The sequence below is a fragment of the Ranitomeya variabilis genome, chromosome 4 (genome assembly GCF_051348905.1).
Source record: "Ranitomeya variabilis isolate aRanVar5 chromosome 4, aRanVar5.hap1, whole genome shotgun sequence".
NCBI classification, from domain to species: domain Eukaryota; kingdom Metazoa; phylum Chordata; class Amphibia; order Anura; family Dendrobatidae; genus Ranitomeya; species Ranitomeya variabilis.
In genome coordinates this window covers 513,308,954-513,329,120 of record NC_135235.1, presented here as the reverse complement: position 1 = coordinate 513,329,120, position 20,167 = coordinate 513,308,954, and the positions used below count along the sequence as shown (strand labels likewise).

General features: G+C 42.3%; 1 protein-coding gene across 7 annotated transcripts in view; it reads left to right on the top strand.

The window, feature by feature from the left end:
* The window catches only part of ATP6V0A1 (ATPase H+ transporting V0 subunit a1), a 169,278-nt gene that overhangs the window by 120,020 nt on the left and 29,091 nt on the right, over positions 1-20,167 (top strand). For 4 of the 7 annotated variants that reach the window (XM_077252114.1, XM_077252119.1, XM_077252115.1 and 1 more), the window contains exons 8-18: positions 1,104-1,186; positions 1,976-2,069; positions 2,392-2,604; positions 2,985-3,135; positions 3,233-3,372; positions 6,022-6,185; positions 7,363-7,453; positions 7,535-7,653; positions 7,776-7,992; positions 10,143-10,250; positions 12,994-13,101. In XM_077252114.1, the coding sequence (XP_077108229.1) occupies positions 1,104-1,186; positions 1,976-2,069; positions 2,392-2,604; positions 2,985-3,135; positions 3,233-3,372; positions 6,022-6,185; positions 7,363-7,453; positions 7,535-7,653; positions 7,776-7,992; positions 10,143-10,250; positions 12,994-13,101 (1,488 nt within the window). Of the gene's footprint in view, positions 1-1,103; positions 1,187-1,975; positions 2,070-2,391; positions 2,605-2,984; positions 3,136-3,232; positions 3,373-6,021; positions 6,186-7,362; positions 7,454-7,534; positions 7,654-7,775; positions 7,993-10,142; positions 10,251-12,993; positions 13,102-14,876; positions 14,895-20,167 lie in introns of all 7 variants that reach the window. The other 3 variants (XM_077252118.1, XM_077252116.1, XM_077252120.1) reach the window with 2 other exon arrangements.

Below are 20,167 nucleotides of genomic sequence, written 5' to 3'. Positions count from 1 at the left end.
TGGTAGACATAAAGGCTCCGTCACTCCGGCTCTTTTCCAGCCCAGCGCCACTTCCTCCTGCTTGACTAGATGTTTAGTACGTGTCCTGAGGTACCTGCTTTCTGGCCACTTGGTCAGACATGTTGCTGATTTGTCCGTTAGGATGTGTGAGGGTAGGTGCAAACGGTCAGTAATCGGCAGCGCTTTGGACGCAGCACTTATCCGTTGTGTACAAAGCACTTCCAGCTTTTGAATACAGCTGATTCCGCATGTGATCACTGAACCGTGCAGAATTCACCACATCCAATACATTGTACAGGTGACATTTATCTTGTGGAGACTGAGTGTCTCCGCAAGATAAATTGACATGCTGCAGTCTGGAAAGACACGCCAACTGTCCGTCTGCACAGGTGAGTTGCAGGCATCTCAGGACGCATAATGGACATGTGATTTCTTGAAATCCCATCCACTATGCTGTAACATCTGGACGCTGCGGATGTACGCAGCGTCCAACCCTCAGCGTTTACTGACCGTGGGAATGTACCCTGAGAGGCTTCATTTTTCTATTGTAACGTATGTATAGCAGGAAGTAACTGTTGCTTTTTAACTAACTTTGTCTTGAGAGGGCAGACATTTATCATAAAGATGCCATTGTTACTACAGTAGTTGCAGCTTTCTTGTAGCAGACCACCTATGCAAAGCAATGCTTGTGTCTCCTGGGACTTGTGCTATGAATGATCGGTCAGCACTCTTGTTTGTTGTAGCCAATACTTGTATTGCCTCCCAAAAAATAACAGTTCTGGAGCATTATTTTTCAGCATTTGTTTAATTGAGAATAATTTTACAACTGTATGTGTGTGTCCCAACCCAATCTGACATCATCTAGTCAGTATTGTCGGTGTCAGACTGTCCATGGACGTCTCTCCCCCTTCCCCCACATGACTGGAAACCCGCATTAGTCAATGTATTCCAAATGTTGTAGGTGTAATAACAGAGAAACGGCATAGAGATCTAAGGAAAGGTGATTAGAATTTGTACTTTGTGGTGAATATAAATTATTTGATACAATCATTATGCCCTGAGAGCTGTTCCTTTACATGATCTCATGTGCTTCCACTTTACAGGGCGACAGTGTCCACAAGTCTGTGTTCATCATCTTCTTCCAAGGAGACCAGCTGAAGAACAGAGTGAAGAAGATCTGTGAAGGGTAACTCCTGTCCATCCAGTAGATTACTGTTTTCTTTATATGCATTTCTATATTTAACATTATAAAACACTAGACAACCAAGATTATATAGGTATTTTGTCATTAACCAGCAAGTCTGCTTCTTTACATGGGCTATGCCTAGAACTGCGGCTCATCCACATCCAATGGACTACTCTACAAGACCATGCACATAGACCCGATTGGCGATGTTTCTAGAGCAGATTTGATCTTTTTTTTCATACTCCTAAGCAACTCATGCAAGGAATATTCCACTCCCAACCGCTCTTAAATACAGCGTTTAAGCATTCTGATTGCTGATGCACTTTTATATGTTGCCTAAACATGGATGACTAATTTCTACGTAGTTTATGGTTCAGAACCCCCCATGAAGTGGAAAGAGCTGAGCTTCAATACTATACACAACCCATGGTCGGGTGCTGCTGTGTCTGAAAGAAAGCAGACATGTTTTTCTAATCCTGGACAAACCCGCTTGGTTGTCCCAGTAATAATACCCCTTGCCATGTGTCTTATTAGGGGCTATACACATCATCACAGAGGGTCTCTTGCTTGAGCGTTTCCTTTGAGCCCCAGCAGAGTGCTGCGGAGTACGCATCCATCAGGCCTCCTCCTCTGCTGGGCCTTACATAAGCCAGACAGGCGGTGTTCAGCTGGTCACTTGGCCAGCTTGGTGTCATCCCCTTTAGCTTTATGTACCCTATAGCATTGGATACCTGGCCACGCTCAGTTTGCTTTACTGCTGATGTCCGTCTCTTTCCATTTGCTTCACAGATTTCGAGCTTCACTTTACCCCTGTCCTGAGACCCCACAGGAGCGCAAAGAGATGGCGGCTGGAGTGAACACAAGGATAGATGATTTGCAGATGGTAAAACTTTAAAGGGGCTTTTCATCCTGTATGTATTGGAATAGATAAATCTTCTACATGAGGAATAGCTAAATATTAGAGTAATTGGAAAGTTTCTTGAAACTGGAAATAAATATGCCAGCAATGGGTGGATGGGTTTACTGTTGTCTGCTGCAGCTCGGTTACAGAGCTCTTCTTTTGGCCCACATTGAATATAAATGTATGCATAACCCCAATCTCCTCCAAACATTCACATGCCATTTAGGTAGATAATGAAGAGCAACTATAGATGGGGGATTACAGGAAGAAATACAACTCATAATTGCACCTTTCCTAATTTCAGGTTCTTAACCAAACTGAAGACCATCGCCAGCGTGTCCTTCAAGCTGCTGCTAAAACAATCCGAGTCTGGTTTATTAAGGTCAGAAAAATGAAGGCCATTTACCATACACTGAACCTGTGCAACATCGATGTTACACAGAAGTGTCTGATTGCAGAAGTCTGGTGCCCAGTGGCCGATCTGGATTCCATCCAGTTTGCTCTCAGGAGAGGCACAGTGAGTATTATTGTGTCTCTATTCTAAAGGATTTTTCTCATGAATGAGAGGTGATACATGTCTGATTTTTGGCTTCCCCAAAAATGACTAAAACCAGAGCTATTCCTCAATAGAGTGGTCAGAGATTGGAATGGCATGAGCGCTTAGGGCAGGGGTGGGGAACTTCAGGGCGGGGGCCGCTTACTGCCCTTGATGGCCTTTTAACAGGCCCCCAGGCAGATTCCCCGGGACCGCAGTGCTTGGGCCGGCAACTGTATTTTGACGTCTGTCAGCCCTTTAATTTCTTCTTGCTCTGTGAGAACGTGCACTCAGTGTTCACTACTGAACTATCCAAATTAGACAGCAACGTTTTTATTTTTCTGTAAATTTGTCATTTTCAGGAGCATAGCGGATCTACAGTCCCTTCCATCCTGAACAGGATGCAGACTAACCAGACCCCACCAACTTACAACAAGACCAACAAGTTCACTTATGGTTTCCAGAATCTTGTCGATGCCTATGGTATTGGCAGTTACCGGGAAATAAATCCAGGTATCTTTTCTAGAACCTGCTATATAATAAATATTATGTATTAATAATTGAATAACAAGATGTCCGACTTATTTTTTTGTTTTTATCTTTTTTCTAGCTCCATATACGATTATCACTTTTCCCTTCTTATTTGCTGTGATGTTTGGTGACTTTGGACACGGGGTCCTGATGACCCTGTTTGGAGTTTGGATGGTTGTAAGGGAAAGCCGAATTCTGTCGCAAAAGACAGACAATGAGGTAAACATCCACAACTGACCAACGGTAAAGTACTCCACCCTTAAAAGAAATCTATTATTACAAAACATTTAGCAATCATTTCATGACTGCAGACAAAAATAAATTCCAATTTGACAATCATATTCGTGTGACCCTCCGACCACTCACCATTCCTCTAGTTCCCTGCTTTCTTGCAGCAAGTCCCAAGTCCCCATCTGGGCGCTGATGAATTCACAAGAATATCCTATGCACCAAGGAAATCCCATAACCAATTATTTATTAATCAGAGCACAAAATCAGGCAGAAAGAAGCAACTTTTTAGCCTTTATCAAGCCAAAATGTAAAAAAAAAAAAGAAAAACCAGTGCTGACAAAGGCGGAAACCTCCCTTTTTTTTCCCCTGATTCTGCGCGCTGATGAAGAATTGGTTACGGGATTGGTCTGGTGCCTTGGATATATTTTCTTACTGATAGCGAAATATTTTTCTGAGGCTTTGTAGTCGTTCTTCGGGCATCATATGGCTACTTTTATAACTCTACTGCAAATGGGCAAATGACTTCTACAATATTGCAGACAAATATCAATAAAGCATATTACGTTTGTTTGGGATGGATCTCCTTTTCCTGCAGGTAAAGAGGTTGCCTTTTTTCATCTAGGCTCCAAGGTTAACCCCCCCCCCCCCCCCTTAAAAAAGGAACTTCTTTGCTTACCCTCCTGGGGACTAATGCTGTGTCTCCACCGCTGCCTCGGTCTCTTATTTGGCTGCAGCAGTGACACTATGTCGACAATGCTGCAGCCAATCATGGAGCTCAGTGGCATCTGCAAAATGTCTGAACTTAGTTACTAGCTGCAGTGCTGTCAGTGTGAAGTCTTCTCTACAGCAAAAAGTAACAGACCGTGCAGCATATGATCATTGCATTTCGGTCCCACAGACGTGAATAGAGCTGAAATACCATGCACAACCGATGGTTAGGGGGTGGTGCAGTTTCTCTAGTCCTGTACAACTCAGTTTTAAATATATGGATTTAACCCCTTCATGACCTATGACATTTATCTACATCATAGGTCATGTATCCTCCTTTGATGCTGGCTCTGGCACTGAGCCCACATGTTTTCCGGCACATGACAACTGATTTGGTCATCTGTCATGTGCCCCTAACAGCCATCGGTGGAATCGCAATCCATTCGCTGCTGTTAACTAGTTAAATGACCCTGTCAAGTTTTGACTACAGCATTTAACTTGCGCTTACCGTAAGCGCGTGAGTAACTCCACCCATCGGTGCCCCTGTCACATGATCACAGTCGCTGATGGGTTGGCATGACAACCCGGGTCTGCAGGAGATCCCTGTGGTTGATCATTTTAGCTACACATAGCAAGGCTAAAGCCCTTATATGTGTAGCACAAGTGATGATCGCAGCTTCAGGTCTCCTAAGGATACTATTGAAGCCAGTAAAAAGTAAAAATATAAAAAAAACATGAAAGTTCAAATCACCTTCTTCAAAATAAAACATTAAAAACAAAATTAACAATACACATAATTGGTATCACTGCATCTAGAAATGTCCGATCAATCAAAATATAAAAAGAATTAATCCGATCGGTAAACTGCATAACGATTAAAAAATTCAAAACCGCAGAATTATGTTTATTTTGGTTGCCGAAACATTGCAATAATGGTATCAAAACATTGTATATACCAAAAAATGGTATCAATAAAAACGTCAGCTTGGCGTTCAAAAAATAAACCCTCACCCAATCCCAGATCCTGAAAAATGGTGACGCTATGGATCTCGGAAAATAGCGTCAGTTTTTTTTTTTTTTTTACAAACTTTGGAATTTTTTTTCACCACTTAAATTAAAAGGAACCTATACATGTTTGGTGTCTAAGAACTTGTAATGATCTGGAGAATCCTAATGGCAGGTCAGATTTAGCATTTGGTGAAAAAAAACAACCCAAAAAGCAATTGTGGAATGGCACTTTTTTGCAATTTCACCGCACTTTGATTTTGTCCCGTTTTCCAGTAAATAATATGGTAAAACCAATGGTGTCGTTCAAAAGTACATCTCGTCCTGCAAAAAACAAGCCGTCACACGGCCATATTAACTGAAAAATAAAAAAGTTATGGCTCTGGGAAGAAGGGGAACAAAAAAATGGGAAAATGCAAAAACAAAAAATCCCAAGGTGGTGAAGGGGAAGATAACATTCTTACGACTTTTCATTTATTGTAAAAAGAATTGTCTCCTTTAAACATAGAAAAGATGCCTTTATAAAAATTTAAAGGGGTAATCTGGGCAACTAATATTTCTGACCTATCCTGTGGCTAGGTGATCAGTATCAGATCCATGTGGTTACAACACTCTACATCCCCCCCCACAACCATCTGGGATTCGATCTGGCGGCTGTTGGATGTAGACATTGTGGACATCTCGGTACTATTCAGCGTATAGTGGCTGCTGCTGAGGACTCGCATCCACTCATACTCTCCCAGAGCTAATAACAGCTGATTGTGGGGGTGCTGGGTGTTAAACCCCACCGAACTGATATCTATGGCATATCCTAAGGATCTTTCAATATTAGATGCCTGGACAACCTTTTTCTTTCCTAGCACAGTAAAACCCATCTGTGTGTATTATTGCCAATCTTTGTAACAATTTCCTGTTTGCTCACAGCTCTTCAACATGGTGTTTAGTGGCAGATATATCATTCTTCTGATGGGCCTTTTCTCCGTCTACACTGGCCTTATCTACAATGATTGCTTTTCCAAGGCTCTTAACCTTTTTGGCTCTTCTTGGAGTGTTAGGCCCATGTTTACCAACACAAAGGCCAACTGGACGTGAGTATCCGATAGTTTGTGTGATTTCTGTTCACATTAACACTTGTGTTAAATCACATTTCCACCATTGTGTGTGTGTATGCATTGCAGAATTTAAAGGGAAGGTTCACCTTCAAACCTCTTTTGACAATTGACCTAGGTGTCACTGCAGGGCTTCTTTGCATTTCCAAGTCTATTTGAATTTGGCTGAATGGAGCAGAAGTTGATCATGTGCACTACCGCTCCATTCATTCTTAATGTGAATAATGCAAATTATCAAGCGCAGCGCTTGGCTGATCTTTGGTGCTTCTATTAGAATGAATGGAGAAGCAGTGTGATCACCCTCCAGTCGATTCAGTTGGGGCTCTGAAGATGTCCGGTTCTCTGGATCAGTTGGGTCTACAGTGGTTGGAAAGTTATCTCCTATACACTTTATAAGAGAGAATTTTCAGACTTGAGAACACCCTTTTAAGTAATTCCTATGGGTTACAGGACACATACCAATGTGCTCTATGGCAGAAGGTATTTACATGTCAAATTTTCACATATAGTTGCTATCAAAATCGTTTAACCCTCATTGTAAATTAATGTGTAAATTTTGCTAATAAATGATTTGAAACAAGAACAACATAAATCGCTCAACACCACTAATGTAATAAGTGGCTTCTCCAAATTTATCACAAAATGCCACTTTTAATGTCAATTGCGTCTCAGAAATAATTAGCCTCTTTTTTGGCTGTTGTGACCTGCTGCAACCATGATGTATAGGTAAACATCAGCTTCTAGCAGCACTACTGGCAAATCTTAGTCCTTTCAAGACAGTCTTTGAATGTTCCTAGAGATGTACTTGGATGCAGAGTTCATAACTCCCAACGTTAAAGTCACATTGGCTACACTACCTGGACAGGGCAGAAAGAAGAAGGTATCAATGGCTGCCACAATATTCCTGAGGAGGCAGGTGGTCAAAAACCTATGAGTGACTGCAAAAGACCCACAGTGAGAGGCTGCAGTCAGAGAGGTTTCAGTCTGCACGGGAAGAAACATAAACACTGAAGTTCTCCATATCCCAACTCCAAGACCTACTCTACTGACCCCCAAAAATATTGAAGTCTCTTCAGTATGTTTGTGTGGCACTGTCAAAATACTTCTGTTGTGATGTGAACGTTCTCATATCCTCACATTTCATTTTCCATTATAGAGAGGAACTTCTTAAGAGTGCATCAGTCCTCCAGCTGGACCCAGACGTTAATGGAGTGTTCAATGGACCTTATCCATTTGGGATTGATCCGGTAAGTGGCTAACTGCGTTCTTAGCAGATATTTCTTACGTTTTATTGAATGGTTGCCATTATTTTCACTATTTCTTAACAGATTTGGAGCATAGCGACTAACAAGCTGACCTTCCTGAATTCCTTCAAAATGAAAATGTCCGTTGTCCTTGGCATCATACATATGCTTTTTGGGGTTACACTTAGTCTCCTTAACCATCTGTAAGTACATATATTGAAAGGGTTGCAAACAGCAGCTCTGACAATGGCTGCCTTGTCCATAGTTTTCCACATATCGGCTAAGCTGAAAACAAGACCGTATCTGCTCTTCTTTTGTTTTCTAGATATTTCAAGAAGCCTTTGAACATTTACCTTGGGTTTATACCGGAAATGATCTTCATGTCATCTCTTTTTGGTTACTTGGTTATTCTTATAGTTTTCAAGTGGTGCGCCTATGATGCCTCCACCTCGAAGGAAGCACCAAGTCTCCTGATTCACTTCATTAACATGTTCCTCTTCAACTACAGTGATCCATCTTTTCCTATGCTTTATAGTGGACAGGTAGGAGCATTAGTGTATGTGGGGTGCTAAATCTGGTGTAAAAATCTGAGAAATGTTGGACATATAATGTGTTTTCTTTTTGTATTATGGAAAATACCATTCATGTTGCAGAATTGTAATCCCTGTCATAACCCATTTAAAAAGTGATGCCATTTTTAGGGGGGAAAAAAGCATCTTATTTTTCTATTCCCTTTAAAATATGTGCATTGTGAAACTGAACATGACATGCAAAGGTCCTAATTAGCTGTAGCACCTTCCAGGATTTTACATTTGATAATCTGGAGGTTCCAAGGATGCAATATTCAGAATTTATACCTGGTACTGAACTACTCATGCATTAAATTGATAAAGCATACCTGCAGAGAGTGTGACAGCAGAGAAATGGGTTAATTGGTGATGTGTGATTATTTATATGTACGTTGGGGGAGCTCTGCGGGCCTGTGTGGGTGGGCGGAGCTCTGCGGGCCTGTGTGGGAGGGCGGAGCTCTGCGGGCCTGTGTGGGAGGGCGGAGCTCTGCGGGCCTGTGTGGGAGGGCGGAGTTCTGCGGGCCTGTGTGGAAGGGCGGAGCTCTGCGGGCCTGTGCGTGGGTGGAGCTCTGCGAGCCTGTGCGTGGGCGCGGGTGGAGCTCTGCGGGCCTACGCGTGTACGGAGCTCTGCGTGCCTGCACGTGTGCGCGGGCGGAGCTTTGTGGGCCTGCGCGTTTGCGCGGGCGGAGCTGAGCAAGGGCATTGACTATATGTGAATAAGGGTTGTGTATACTTTCCATGCTGCACAGAAACCCAGGAGTTTACTGATACCTCCCTTTTCTAACTTGGAGTACATAAATGAGTGGCATTCACCCCATCACTTCATTACACCACCAGAGAAGTTATCATTAGTTAGAAACCTGTTTTTCCTATTTTCTAATATCTAAGCCTTGCCTTTGTTTAATTAGTAACGTCAGAGCTAGAACCCGAAATTACAGAGTCATTGTGAGTATCCATAGAAAAGGTTTGATAATATAGTAAATCACAGTTTTAGGGATTTTGCCCATCCCATATACATAAGGCATGTTTATGGAATATGTACAGTTTATAGGAACCACTCACAAAATTTAAGGCGCTGCCGCCACACAGTGACCGTAGGTTGGACTTTAAAAGAAAGTACTACTAAGAAAGACCATACATGACATGATGCTGGGATTTGCATAGCTAACCAAAGCACTGTATAATTGCTGTGTTATATTTCCTGTGACGTTGTGATAATTTTACAATATGGTTCAATCTCCGTGCAGATTTGCACTTACTATATATACATTGCCAGAATTGTGGATTGAAACAAGAACCCTCATCTTTAATAATACTCCCCAAACAATGCAGAAAATGAATAGATAACATTGGAAGCTTAAACACCCCGGTATTGGGTATATGGATATAGACTAAAACAGATCACTAGTCTTGTTTATCATAAAATACTAATTTTTCTAAGTCACATCTCAAAACAGGTTATAGTGTAAATATATTCACAGAGAAGTAACATCTATATAAAGAGACTGGCAACTATACAACCATGGGGTGACAGTGCAGGCAAGAAAATAATATCCAAAACGAGGGGAGCTATTAGACAGGTATAACTACATAATTTTGTATCCAAATAGTGCAGGCTCCCTATGAAAGACCGACATGCTGTACATGGAATATCTGTACATGCAATTCCACTGTAAATGGAGGGAGTTTGTGAACACAATGTATACCTCTAATGGTGAGTGATAAACCCTCTACAATTCGTACACACGCGACCCCTGACGTCCCAGGTAATTTCTGTCACTGCATGATGGTATGATTGAATGGCAGGGGAGACAGGTATGAACATAGATATAAACCATGCCAAGACAAATCGACTAAATAGTTTAAAATCCTCTTACCCATATGTACTGAAGTGCCTGTACGTCACACCCGGACCGCAATGCTCGTTTCGCTTTGGCTTCCTCAGGGGGACTGTGGATATATTTACATTATAACCTGTTTTGTCTATGTGACTTTAATAAAATATTGTATTTTATGATCAACAAGACTAGTGATCTGTTTTAGTCTATATCCATACACCCTATATTGGGGTGTTCTTTTCATTTTCAGATTTGCACTTATTGTTGTAAACTTGTGTCTTTCAGAAAGGACTGCAGTGTTTCCTGGTGGTCTGTGCTTTTCTCTGTGTGCCTTGGATGCTGGTCCTTAAGCCTGTCATGCTTCGCCACCAATACCTTAGGAGGAAGCACTTGGTGAGTACCAGGCACTTATAAATCCTTTGTTTGCTGTGCCGATACCTTACCCCTGCCCTGTCACATGGGGTCTGCTGATATGCAACAATGGAGTGACTCTGCAGGTGGTGAGGACTCTTGTCTTCCAAAATGTATACATGCACGGACACATCTGGAATCCACTGCCTTCTATCACATCATATCTCCTAATATTCGGAGGAGATGACTGTTTTTGAAATATTCATTGATGTGTGCGTGTATTTATATATCTGTACCTTTCTTACCTGTTCTCACGAGTTTAAAACAGTGGTTACATTTTATAGATTATGTTTGAGTATTGAAGTCTTTTCTTCAGTGTTGTTAGAGATTGCTCCGTCACAAGCTATGGATAAGGCTACGTTCACATTTGCGGTCGGCGCCGCAGCGTCGGGCGCCGCAGCGTCGCCGCATGCGTCATGCGCCCCTATATTTAACATGGGGGTGCATGGACATGCGTCGCACTTGAGTTTTGCGCCGCATGCGTCCCTGCGGCGCCCGCGTCCGGGCGCAGAGGACGCAGCAAGTTGCATTTTTGCTGCGTCCAAAATCAATGAAAAAAAGGACGCATGCGGCGCAAAACGCAGCGTTGTGAATGCGTTTTGCTGCGTTTTTGTTTGCGTTGTGCGTTGCGGCGCCGACGCTGTGGCGCACAACGCAAATGTGAACGTAGCCTAACTTATCCTTTACTGTTGATGTGAATGCAAACTCCCTTTAAAAACAAACAACCTTTTCCAGGTTACCAGATACAACATGCCATGAAGCGCAGTTAGCCACTTTCCTCCCATCTTATCTTGGCAGACCTCGTAGTCATTTTACACTGCACTATTGTAGTGAATGAATGTTTCTAGAAAGGCTCATTTCACAATAATCTTGTAGTCTAAACAGGCGGCGATCACCCGTTACACAAGCAAAACTCTAACAGAAAAGATCTTCTGGTCTGCGCAGAGATCATCATTCCGTGCAGCAAATCTTCCTGTGAAAACAGAACTCGCATTCCAGGAACAATGGCAGCTTATGTACAGTCGGCGATCTATTTTACAGATCGTTCAGTGCGCTTCGTCAACAGCGGTCTGTCTCTGTAAACGGCTTATTAAATGACTGCCGATCAGAAAACAAGCCGCTGATCTGCAATGATGTAGTTCCCCAGGTCGGCCCGCGTAAACAAACCCTAACACTGGTGGTCTCAGACACAGTTTCACATGTGGACCTAGGAGAGAACAAGGCAGAAATACTCCACCCTTCATGCTAGAAGTAGTTATGGAACATGTCTGCCCATTTCAGCCGAAGTTTGGATGCAGACTTGAACCACGAAATGCAACACCAATTTGAAAATGGAGTTGGTGATGTATATGGAAAGAGTTCTTTTTAGGAGTTTCAATGGGTTATTGAGAACTTTTGGATTGTTTTTTCTATGGGGCAAAGAGCTTAATGGCAGATGCCCGGCGACATCTCTCCTGGCTCAGACGGTGATTCTGCTGCTTCTTTTGACCTCACTTTAACTGAACAGCTCTTCCTCTTCCGGGCTACTCTGTCAACAGGGTGTCACTGCCGACTTCATGCTGATTGATAGCCGGCTCCCTGTAGTTAGGCAGTGGGAAGCCAGCTGTCATGCAGCGAAGAGAAGCTGCTCTATCGTGGTGACCTCACAGGAAGCAGGAGAATCTCCAGCAGGAGTGGTCCCTGACCGCTCTGGACCGGCAGACATTGTAGGCCGGTAAGTTCTTGAGCCCAGAGGAAATAATCTCAAATGTCCTGGATAACCCCTTAATTTTTTTTGTTTTCTTAATGAAAGGATTAGGATTAAGCAATTGGGCTTTAATGGAACACTAAACTGAGAAATAAATGATTAAATGAAATAAGAATTCAAGTTGCCTTCACTGTGCAGTCTAGAATTTTCTGCATCATTGTGAAACGGACAGCTCTGCAGAAAACGATCTCCTTTTCAGTTCCACATTCGCCCGATAGCCAACTAAAGCCACCCCACCTTAACGAGCGACTGGACTTGGCCATCTTTTATCCCACTGCAGAGGGGGAGGTTTCTGCTGCAGCCAGTTGTCTTACAGCCAGGCACAGGACAGTATGAAGGAGGAATGGAACACCAGAGACACGGAGAGAAGATTCCCCTATATAATACAAGACAAAATAGTATACAAGAAAATGAGATTATGGGAGGAAGAGCTGGGATATTCGTTTTCGTGCATTGTCTTTGTTGAGTGTTCCTTTAAACCTCGCCTCATAAATACAGGATTTCTTGCCGCCAGCTAAATCTGTGACCTCTGTTTTAAACTCCTCTGTAGCTGTGCTGTCTCTATATTCCAGCATGTTCTCTTTCCTAGAGGGTGGGTTAGCTTTCCCTGGTGTGTTTTATAAGTTAATAAGGTTAGTGCCACCGCCACATTATGGGGTAAGAGTTGCAGACACCGTCTTATTCCAGTGTGTGTGGCAGACCCCCTCTTATCACGTAAGTGGCACGTAGCATTAACGCTATTAAATTATAAATCAGGGTTTCTCTTTCAAAAACTGCTATTATTCTGGGATAAGACTTTTTTAATATAATGTGTGGAATAGCCAAACTATGTGGGAGCTGGCTAAGCTAATCCAAGTTTACAAGGGGGTTCAGATAGATTTCAGATGATAAATGCGGGGTGAGGAAATAGAGCATGCTGATTGGCTGAGAGCCCTGACCCTGATTTATAAATACCCCTCCCCGCACCCACTAATCCAGGGTACGCATAACTTCGGAGGTATCCGCGTTGGTAACGGTCCCACGGAAGAAGATGCCGAAATTATTCAGCACGATCAGCTGTCCATGCACTCGGAGGAAGGCGAAGAGGTAAAGCATTTTACATTGTCATTTCTCCCCATCACTGCTAGTGGGGCCTGCAATACCTGAGTGTGCGAAGTGTTGCAAGCAGCGCTGGCGCTGAAGGGTTAATTAGTGTTCTCACCTTTATATCTGATTCTTAGTCCATTGCTTTGAAATGTCAGTCCCTCAGACTATTGTGCGGCTTTTCCCGTCATCTGGGGTGTATTTATAACACCTGGACGCAAAGTGACAGGCCGGACGTGTATCCTCCTGCCAAAGGATAAATGCGCAAGTTGTGGGTTTTCCATGCAGAGAATTGGTAGCCTAAGGTAGCGCCAGCTAAGTCAGGGACATTTTGAAAATCTCAACTACATGTAGTAAACATTTACACATACAGATTGCTGTTCAGATTATACAACACGCAGCACGTCAGTTCTTTGTGGTCTTCATTCCTGCAATGTATAGGGTGACCGTCAAATAAAATCCACATGTAACGCATGTGAGTCGTGATGCGGGAATGCTGCGGATATGCAGCAGAAATTCTGCATCAAATCCACAATGTGAACATTTAGCTAATGTTTCCAAAGTGTCATCATTGAATGTTCTCTCCTAGAAGAGGGTTACAAGTTGTTTTTGGTTGATGTAGAAAAACAGTGTAAGAAAGTGGCAATTTTAAGGAACAGTCTTGACTGTAAAATTAGATGTATCGGAGTTAGAACATGGAAGGGTCCATACACTCTCCACATCCAAATCATGACGTCCAACACTGACATAAGACTGCATTCACACATCTGTTTTTGGTTTTACATCCCTCGAGACCTGTTTTTTTCCATTAGTTATCCCTTTAAGCTCAATTTTTATTCATCGGTTTTTAAAAACTGAATTCAGTACATTTTATCTGTTTTTTTTCACATTAACATTTTGCAATGGATTCGTTTAAAACAGATGGAAAACCGATATTTTTTGTTAATTTTTTTGGGCAGACTGGCCTGGTTTGATCTTGGATGAGGCTTGTACATGTACTGAGTTTAAGGCCATATTTACACATTCATACATTGCGGTCAGCCATCGGACTGCGATGCACGCACTTGTGTAGAGTGCTCACATTTTTATAGAAAGAGGTATTTCAAACTGTCCCATTATTTGCTGATTGTCCACCATATCCGCCAAACTGGCACTGTCATGTCTGAGTCCGCAGTGGATCAGCCTTGTGTTAAGATTTCCTTCACTTGGGGTCCTATAAAGACCCCTGTTTTTAAGTAATAGTCAGCTTTGTGAACCCTCAGCATTCTTCTGTTGCTGCCAGGGAACGCGGTGTCTTGCCATGTCTCCCCCGGCAGCACTACGATGGACGGGCTTGATGCTACTTTTGGTGCGCGGCTCTATTCTGGGCTATTGCAGGATTACAACATGCAATCCATTTTAAATTTGCGAATTTAGATATTACACTATTTCCCATGACTGAATGAGTAAACAATCTCTTGTATTGGGTATAGCTGCACATTATATTGCTTGTGCTGTCCAGACAGCGTATAGTTAATCTCAGTACATGTAACCCTTTCATGCACAGATTATTTTCCATTTATATAACATGAAACCTCTTATGATTAATAGCTCATACCCGCAGTCTACATATGATTGCTGTAGGCTTACTATGACTACTGCTATTAGTATTATTTTTGCCTTTTAATTCCATTTTAGGACCTATTTAGAGGGACTGAAGTTTTAAAGCGATATTTTGTCTAACCTGTATTTCTTTTTCTTTTAACCCTGTATTAAATCTGGATTTATATTATTCCAAGCCTGCCGTGGAGGAAGTGGTAAGACTGACGTCCATTGTGCATGCCCTCGAATCAGCTGAGGAGTCCTGGAATTTTCATTTTTTCATCGCCATATTAATTTTATCCATTACAGGGCTGATGTTTTAATTGTGACTTCTTTCATGTGCTTGGCGGGCTTTCAAGGGGCTCCAGGAATCATCCATAAGCTAATAACATCATGTCTGTTTTCATATCCCATCCTGATGTATAGTTGCTTTGCTTTCTCTGGATAGACTTAAAAGTGCAGTTCCCCTCCCTAAAAGCTCAACAGTTTTATGGTGTGAGTTTAGATCTTACATTTTTGGCATTTTGTGCTATATTGGTATTTCTGGTGCTTACATTCTTGCTATGCCTTATTATGTGGGTCCGCATAGCATGTGAATCAGAAAAAATGCCGTGTAAGTGAAGACTTCGCAAAGAATCTGCAGGAACTGCACTTTTAACTGTCAAGTATAATGCCGACAGTATAATTTATAAGATGTCCCTTTTTATATATGTATAGGTAATCGTATACATATATATCAGTGATTGGTATTTGTTGCGTTATATTGAATATGGTGGCTTTAAGTGTGTGTGGCTAGTCTACCAGTATGTGTTGCGTCTACCAGTGACATTGGTCCCATCTGTAGTTTGTGTGGATTGATATGTGGTGAATCTGTGTGGTTATTATCTAGTTATGTTTCTGTGAGTGTTTTGTAGTCTATTAATTATGCTTGGGTTTGATGCCAAAGTAATCTATTGGTATGGGAAATCTGTAATGTATAATATTTTATTGCAGAGTCCTGTGCTGACCAACCTTGATGTGGCCCCACTGCCTGTAAAAGGGCCACACAATGACTTAAGTGATACAATGATATTGGTGATGTTATAAGCAGTCTTTGGACTGGTTACATCACATATCTTGAGTTGTTTTAACCATTTCAAGAATCTGCTGTTGTTCGTCAGCAGTGTAAAGGTTGCATAAGATCATAGAAGTGAGCATTAACCAGAAAACGGCTTGGAAAAAGGAGGAGTCTGCTGGGCGGGCCCCGCCATCTTTACGGCCCCCATTCCTCCTCCCCTGGCACTGCTTGATTGACAGGTTGTTTTCTATATTCAAATATAGAAAGCCTTGCCCATCAGACCTCAAAAGGAACCTCTCCCTGTGCCAGGTTCAGCCATTCTCTCTAAAATGCCGCAGTATCCTATATTATTCTATGGGCAGCATGAAACGGTTGGAAGGTTTAAATTACCTGCCTGTAAATATATCGCCAAGATGCTAAATGTAGTAAGAAATATTTCCAAGTTCATAGTAAGGTGGGAAGAAAGGACAGGCGTACAATTTTTGTGTTACCAGATGAACTTTGAATTGGACCCATTTCCGCTATTTAATGATTATTAGTAGGGTTGAGCGACCTTGACCTTTTTAGGGTCGAGTCATGTTTTGCGAAACCCGACTTTTTTAAAAGTCGAGTCGGGCGAAATCGGCCGATTACTGCGAAAAGTCGAGGATCGGCCGGAACACGAAACCCTATGTCTCTCTCTCTCTCTCTCTCTCTCTGTCTCTCTCTCTCTCTCTCTCTCTCCCCACACTCCTTCATTGGCTGAAAAAATGGCGCTAAACGCGTCATACGAAACGCGACTTTGGCGCCAAGATCGCGTACCGCATGGCCGACCCTACACAGGGATCGGGTCGGGTTTCATGAGACGCCGACTTTGCGAAAAGTCGGCGACTTATGAAAATGAACGATCCGTTTCGCTCAACCCTAATTATTAGGCAAGTCACAGAGTTGTAATACAGATACATTTTAGGGTCATTACTAAGGCAGTCACTCCTGCAGCCCCTACAGTTTTACCAAATTAACATTAGATTATCATAGAGCCTCAAAGATCAGTATGAGGTTGGGTGTTAACCTAAAATGACACCATATCAATGGCTTGGTAAACCGACCCTTTTTCACTCAGTGGTTTAACTATGTTAATAAAATCTTCTGGTTTTTTACTATCCATTTTATGCCCATCACTAGCCATCTTCTTAGTGCAGTCTTTCTTTAACACATTCTCACTCTCAAGTCCAATATCATAAGAAGTCACCATTAGATAGGGAATTCAGAGGCTATTGTCACCTTTTTGTAGTGATATATATATATATATATCTAATATATAAAGCTGAATGTGTGTGTGTGTGTATGTATGTATGTATGTATGTATGTCCGGGATTGGCATCTGAACCGTAGCAGCTACAGCCACAAAATTTTGCACAGTCACACGTCTGGACCCCGAGAGCGTCATAGGCTATGTTGTGAGGTGAAATTTTAACCCCGCGCTTTCCAATTCACCAAACAATTTTGCCCCTATCTACATAATGGGGAAAAAGTGAAAGGAAAAGTGTTGGAGGCGTCGCAGCTACAGGCACAAAATTTTGCACAGTCACACGTCTGGACCCTGAGAGCGTCAAAGCTATATTGTGAGGTGAAATTTTAACCCCGCGCTTTCCAATTCACCAAACAATTTTGCCCCTATCTACATAATGGGGAAAAAATGAAAGGAAAAGTGTTGGAGGCAAATTAACAGCTGCCAGATGTGAACAAGGGGGACTTAAAGAATGACAGCGATGGCACCAAAGAGTATATACTGTACAGTTGCTAAGGTGGGGCCCCAACATGGGATAATCACACCACCACGGGGATATGAACACACACACAAAATGCGCCACACACTACCACGTGCTCGAACACATATACCACCCTCAGTGCACATTTCACCACACATACACCAACCTCGCCACATAAAAGTAGAAACACAAAAGTCGCCGCTCAAAACTCGCCACGCGCAAAACTCTCCACATGCAAAACTCGCCACACGTGCAAAACTCGCCACACGCAAAACTTGCACACGCAGAAAAATTGCCACACGCAGAAAAATTGCCACATGCACAAAAGTTGCAACACATGCAAAAGTTGCCTCACACAAAACTTGCACATACTCAAAAGGCACCACACATAAAACTCGCCACGCGCAAAACTCGCCATGCGCAAAACTTGCTGCACACAACTTGCTACACTAACCTGTCACATGCAACTCGACACACAAAAAGTTGCTACACGCATGTCGCCACACAAAACTCATCTCACAAAAGTCCCTACATGCATGTCGCCACACGCAACTCAACACACACAACTTGACACACGAAACTCGCCCTAAAACACACACAAGTCTGGTATCCTTCAAAAATAAAAATCTGATTAATAAGCAGACAAACTACAAGAGCAACAAATGTACCATATAGGAATCCGGCAGCTGTCAGTCACATGACCAGTCTATTATGTGTATGTGTGAGCTAATATATACTGCCAGGGGGTGGGCTTACTGTTGGCTGGGGATTTATCAGGCTGCCATTTTAGCTTACAAATACTGAGGTAAAAATACTGACCAAATAACGTGTGAACGAGGGCTAATACAGGAGGAGATGACATACAGCTATATACTATATACAGGAGATGACACACAGGTATATACTATTTACAGGGGAGATGACACACAGGTATATACTATATACAGGAGGAGATGACACACAGATATATACTATATACAGGAGAGATGACACACAGGTATATACTATATAGAGGAGGAGATGACATACAGGTACATACTACATACAGGAGGAGATGACATACAGGTATATACTATATACAGGAGGAGATGACACACAGGTATATACTATATACAGGAGCAGATTACCTACAGGTATATAGTATATACAGGAGGAGATGACACAGGTATATGCTATGTATAGGAGGAGATGACATACAGGTATATACTATATACAGGAGATGACACACAGATATATACTATATATAGGTGAGATGACACACAGGTATATACTATATACAGGAGATTACATACAGGTATATCTAATATATAAAGCTGAATGTGTGTATGTATGTATGTGTGTATGTCCGGGATTGGCATCTGTACCGTCGCAGCTACAGCCACAAAATTTTGCACAGTCACACGTCTGGACCCCGAGAGCGTCATAGGCTATGTTGTGAGGTGAAATTTTAACCCCGCGCGTTCCAATTCACCAAACAATTTTGCTCCTATCTACATAATGGGGAAAAAGTGAAGGGAAAAGTGTTGGAGGAAAATTGACAGCTGCCAGATGTGAACAATGAGGACTTAAAGAATGAGAGCGATGGCGACAAAGAGTATATACCGTACAGTTGCTAAGGTGGGGCCCCGACATGGGATACTCACCACACACGGGGATATGAACACAAACACAAAATGCGCCACACACTACCACGTGCTTGAACACATATACCACCCTCAGCACACATTTCACCACACACACACACCAACCTCGCCACATAAAAGTCGAAACACAAAAGTCACCACTCAAAACTCGCTACATTCAAAACTCGCTACATGCAAAACTCGCCATATGCAAAACTAGGCTCACGCAAAACTCGCCACACGTGCAAAACTCACCTCATGGAAAACTCACCTCATGCAAAACTTGCACACACAGAAAAATTGCCACATGTACAAAAGTTGCACCACATGCAAAAGTTGCCTCACACAAAACTTGCACATACTCAAAATGCACCACACATAAAACTCGCCATGCGCAAAACTCGCCATGCACAAATCTTGCTGCACACAACTTGCTACACTAACCTGTCACATGCAACTCAACACACAAAATGTTGCTACACGCATGTCGCCACACAAAACTCATCTCACAAAAGTCGCTACATGCATGTCGCCACACGCAACTCAACACACACAACTTGACACATGAAACTCGCCCTAAAACACACACAAGTCTGGTATTATCCTTCAAAAATAAAAATCTGATTAATAAGCAAACTACAAGAGCAACAAATGTACCATATAGGAAATACGGCAGCTGTCAGTCACATGACCTGTCTATTATGTGTATGTGTGAGCTAATATATACTGCCAGGGGGGAGGGCTTCCTGTTGGCTGGGGATTTATCAGGCTGCCAATAGCAACCAATCACAGCTCAGCTTCTATTTTGCTACAGTTAATTAACCTGAGCTCTGATTGGTTAATATAGGCAACAAAGACATTCTCAGTATAACAAAGCTAATATATGTTGTGAAATGCTTCTATTTGCTTAGTTTTTGCCTTTTAATAATTACATTTCTATCTATTTGTTTTGTGGTTTTTGTGTGCAGAATAAATTTTTGTTAACACATTCTATTTTGCTAACAGCAGTCATTAACCCGGGCGAAGCCGGGTAGTACAGCTAGTATATATATATATGT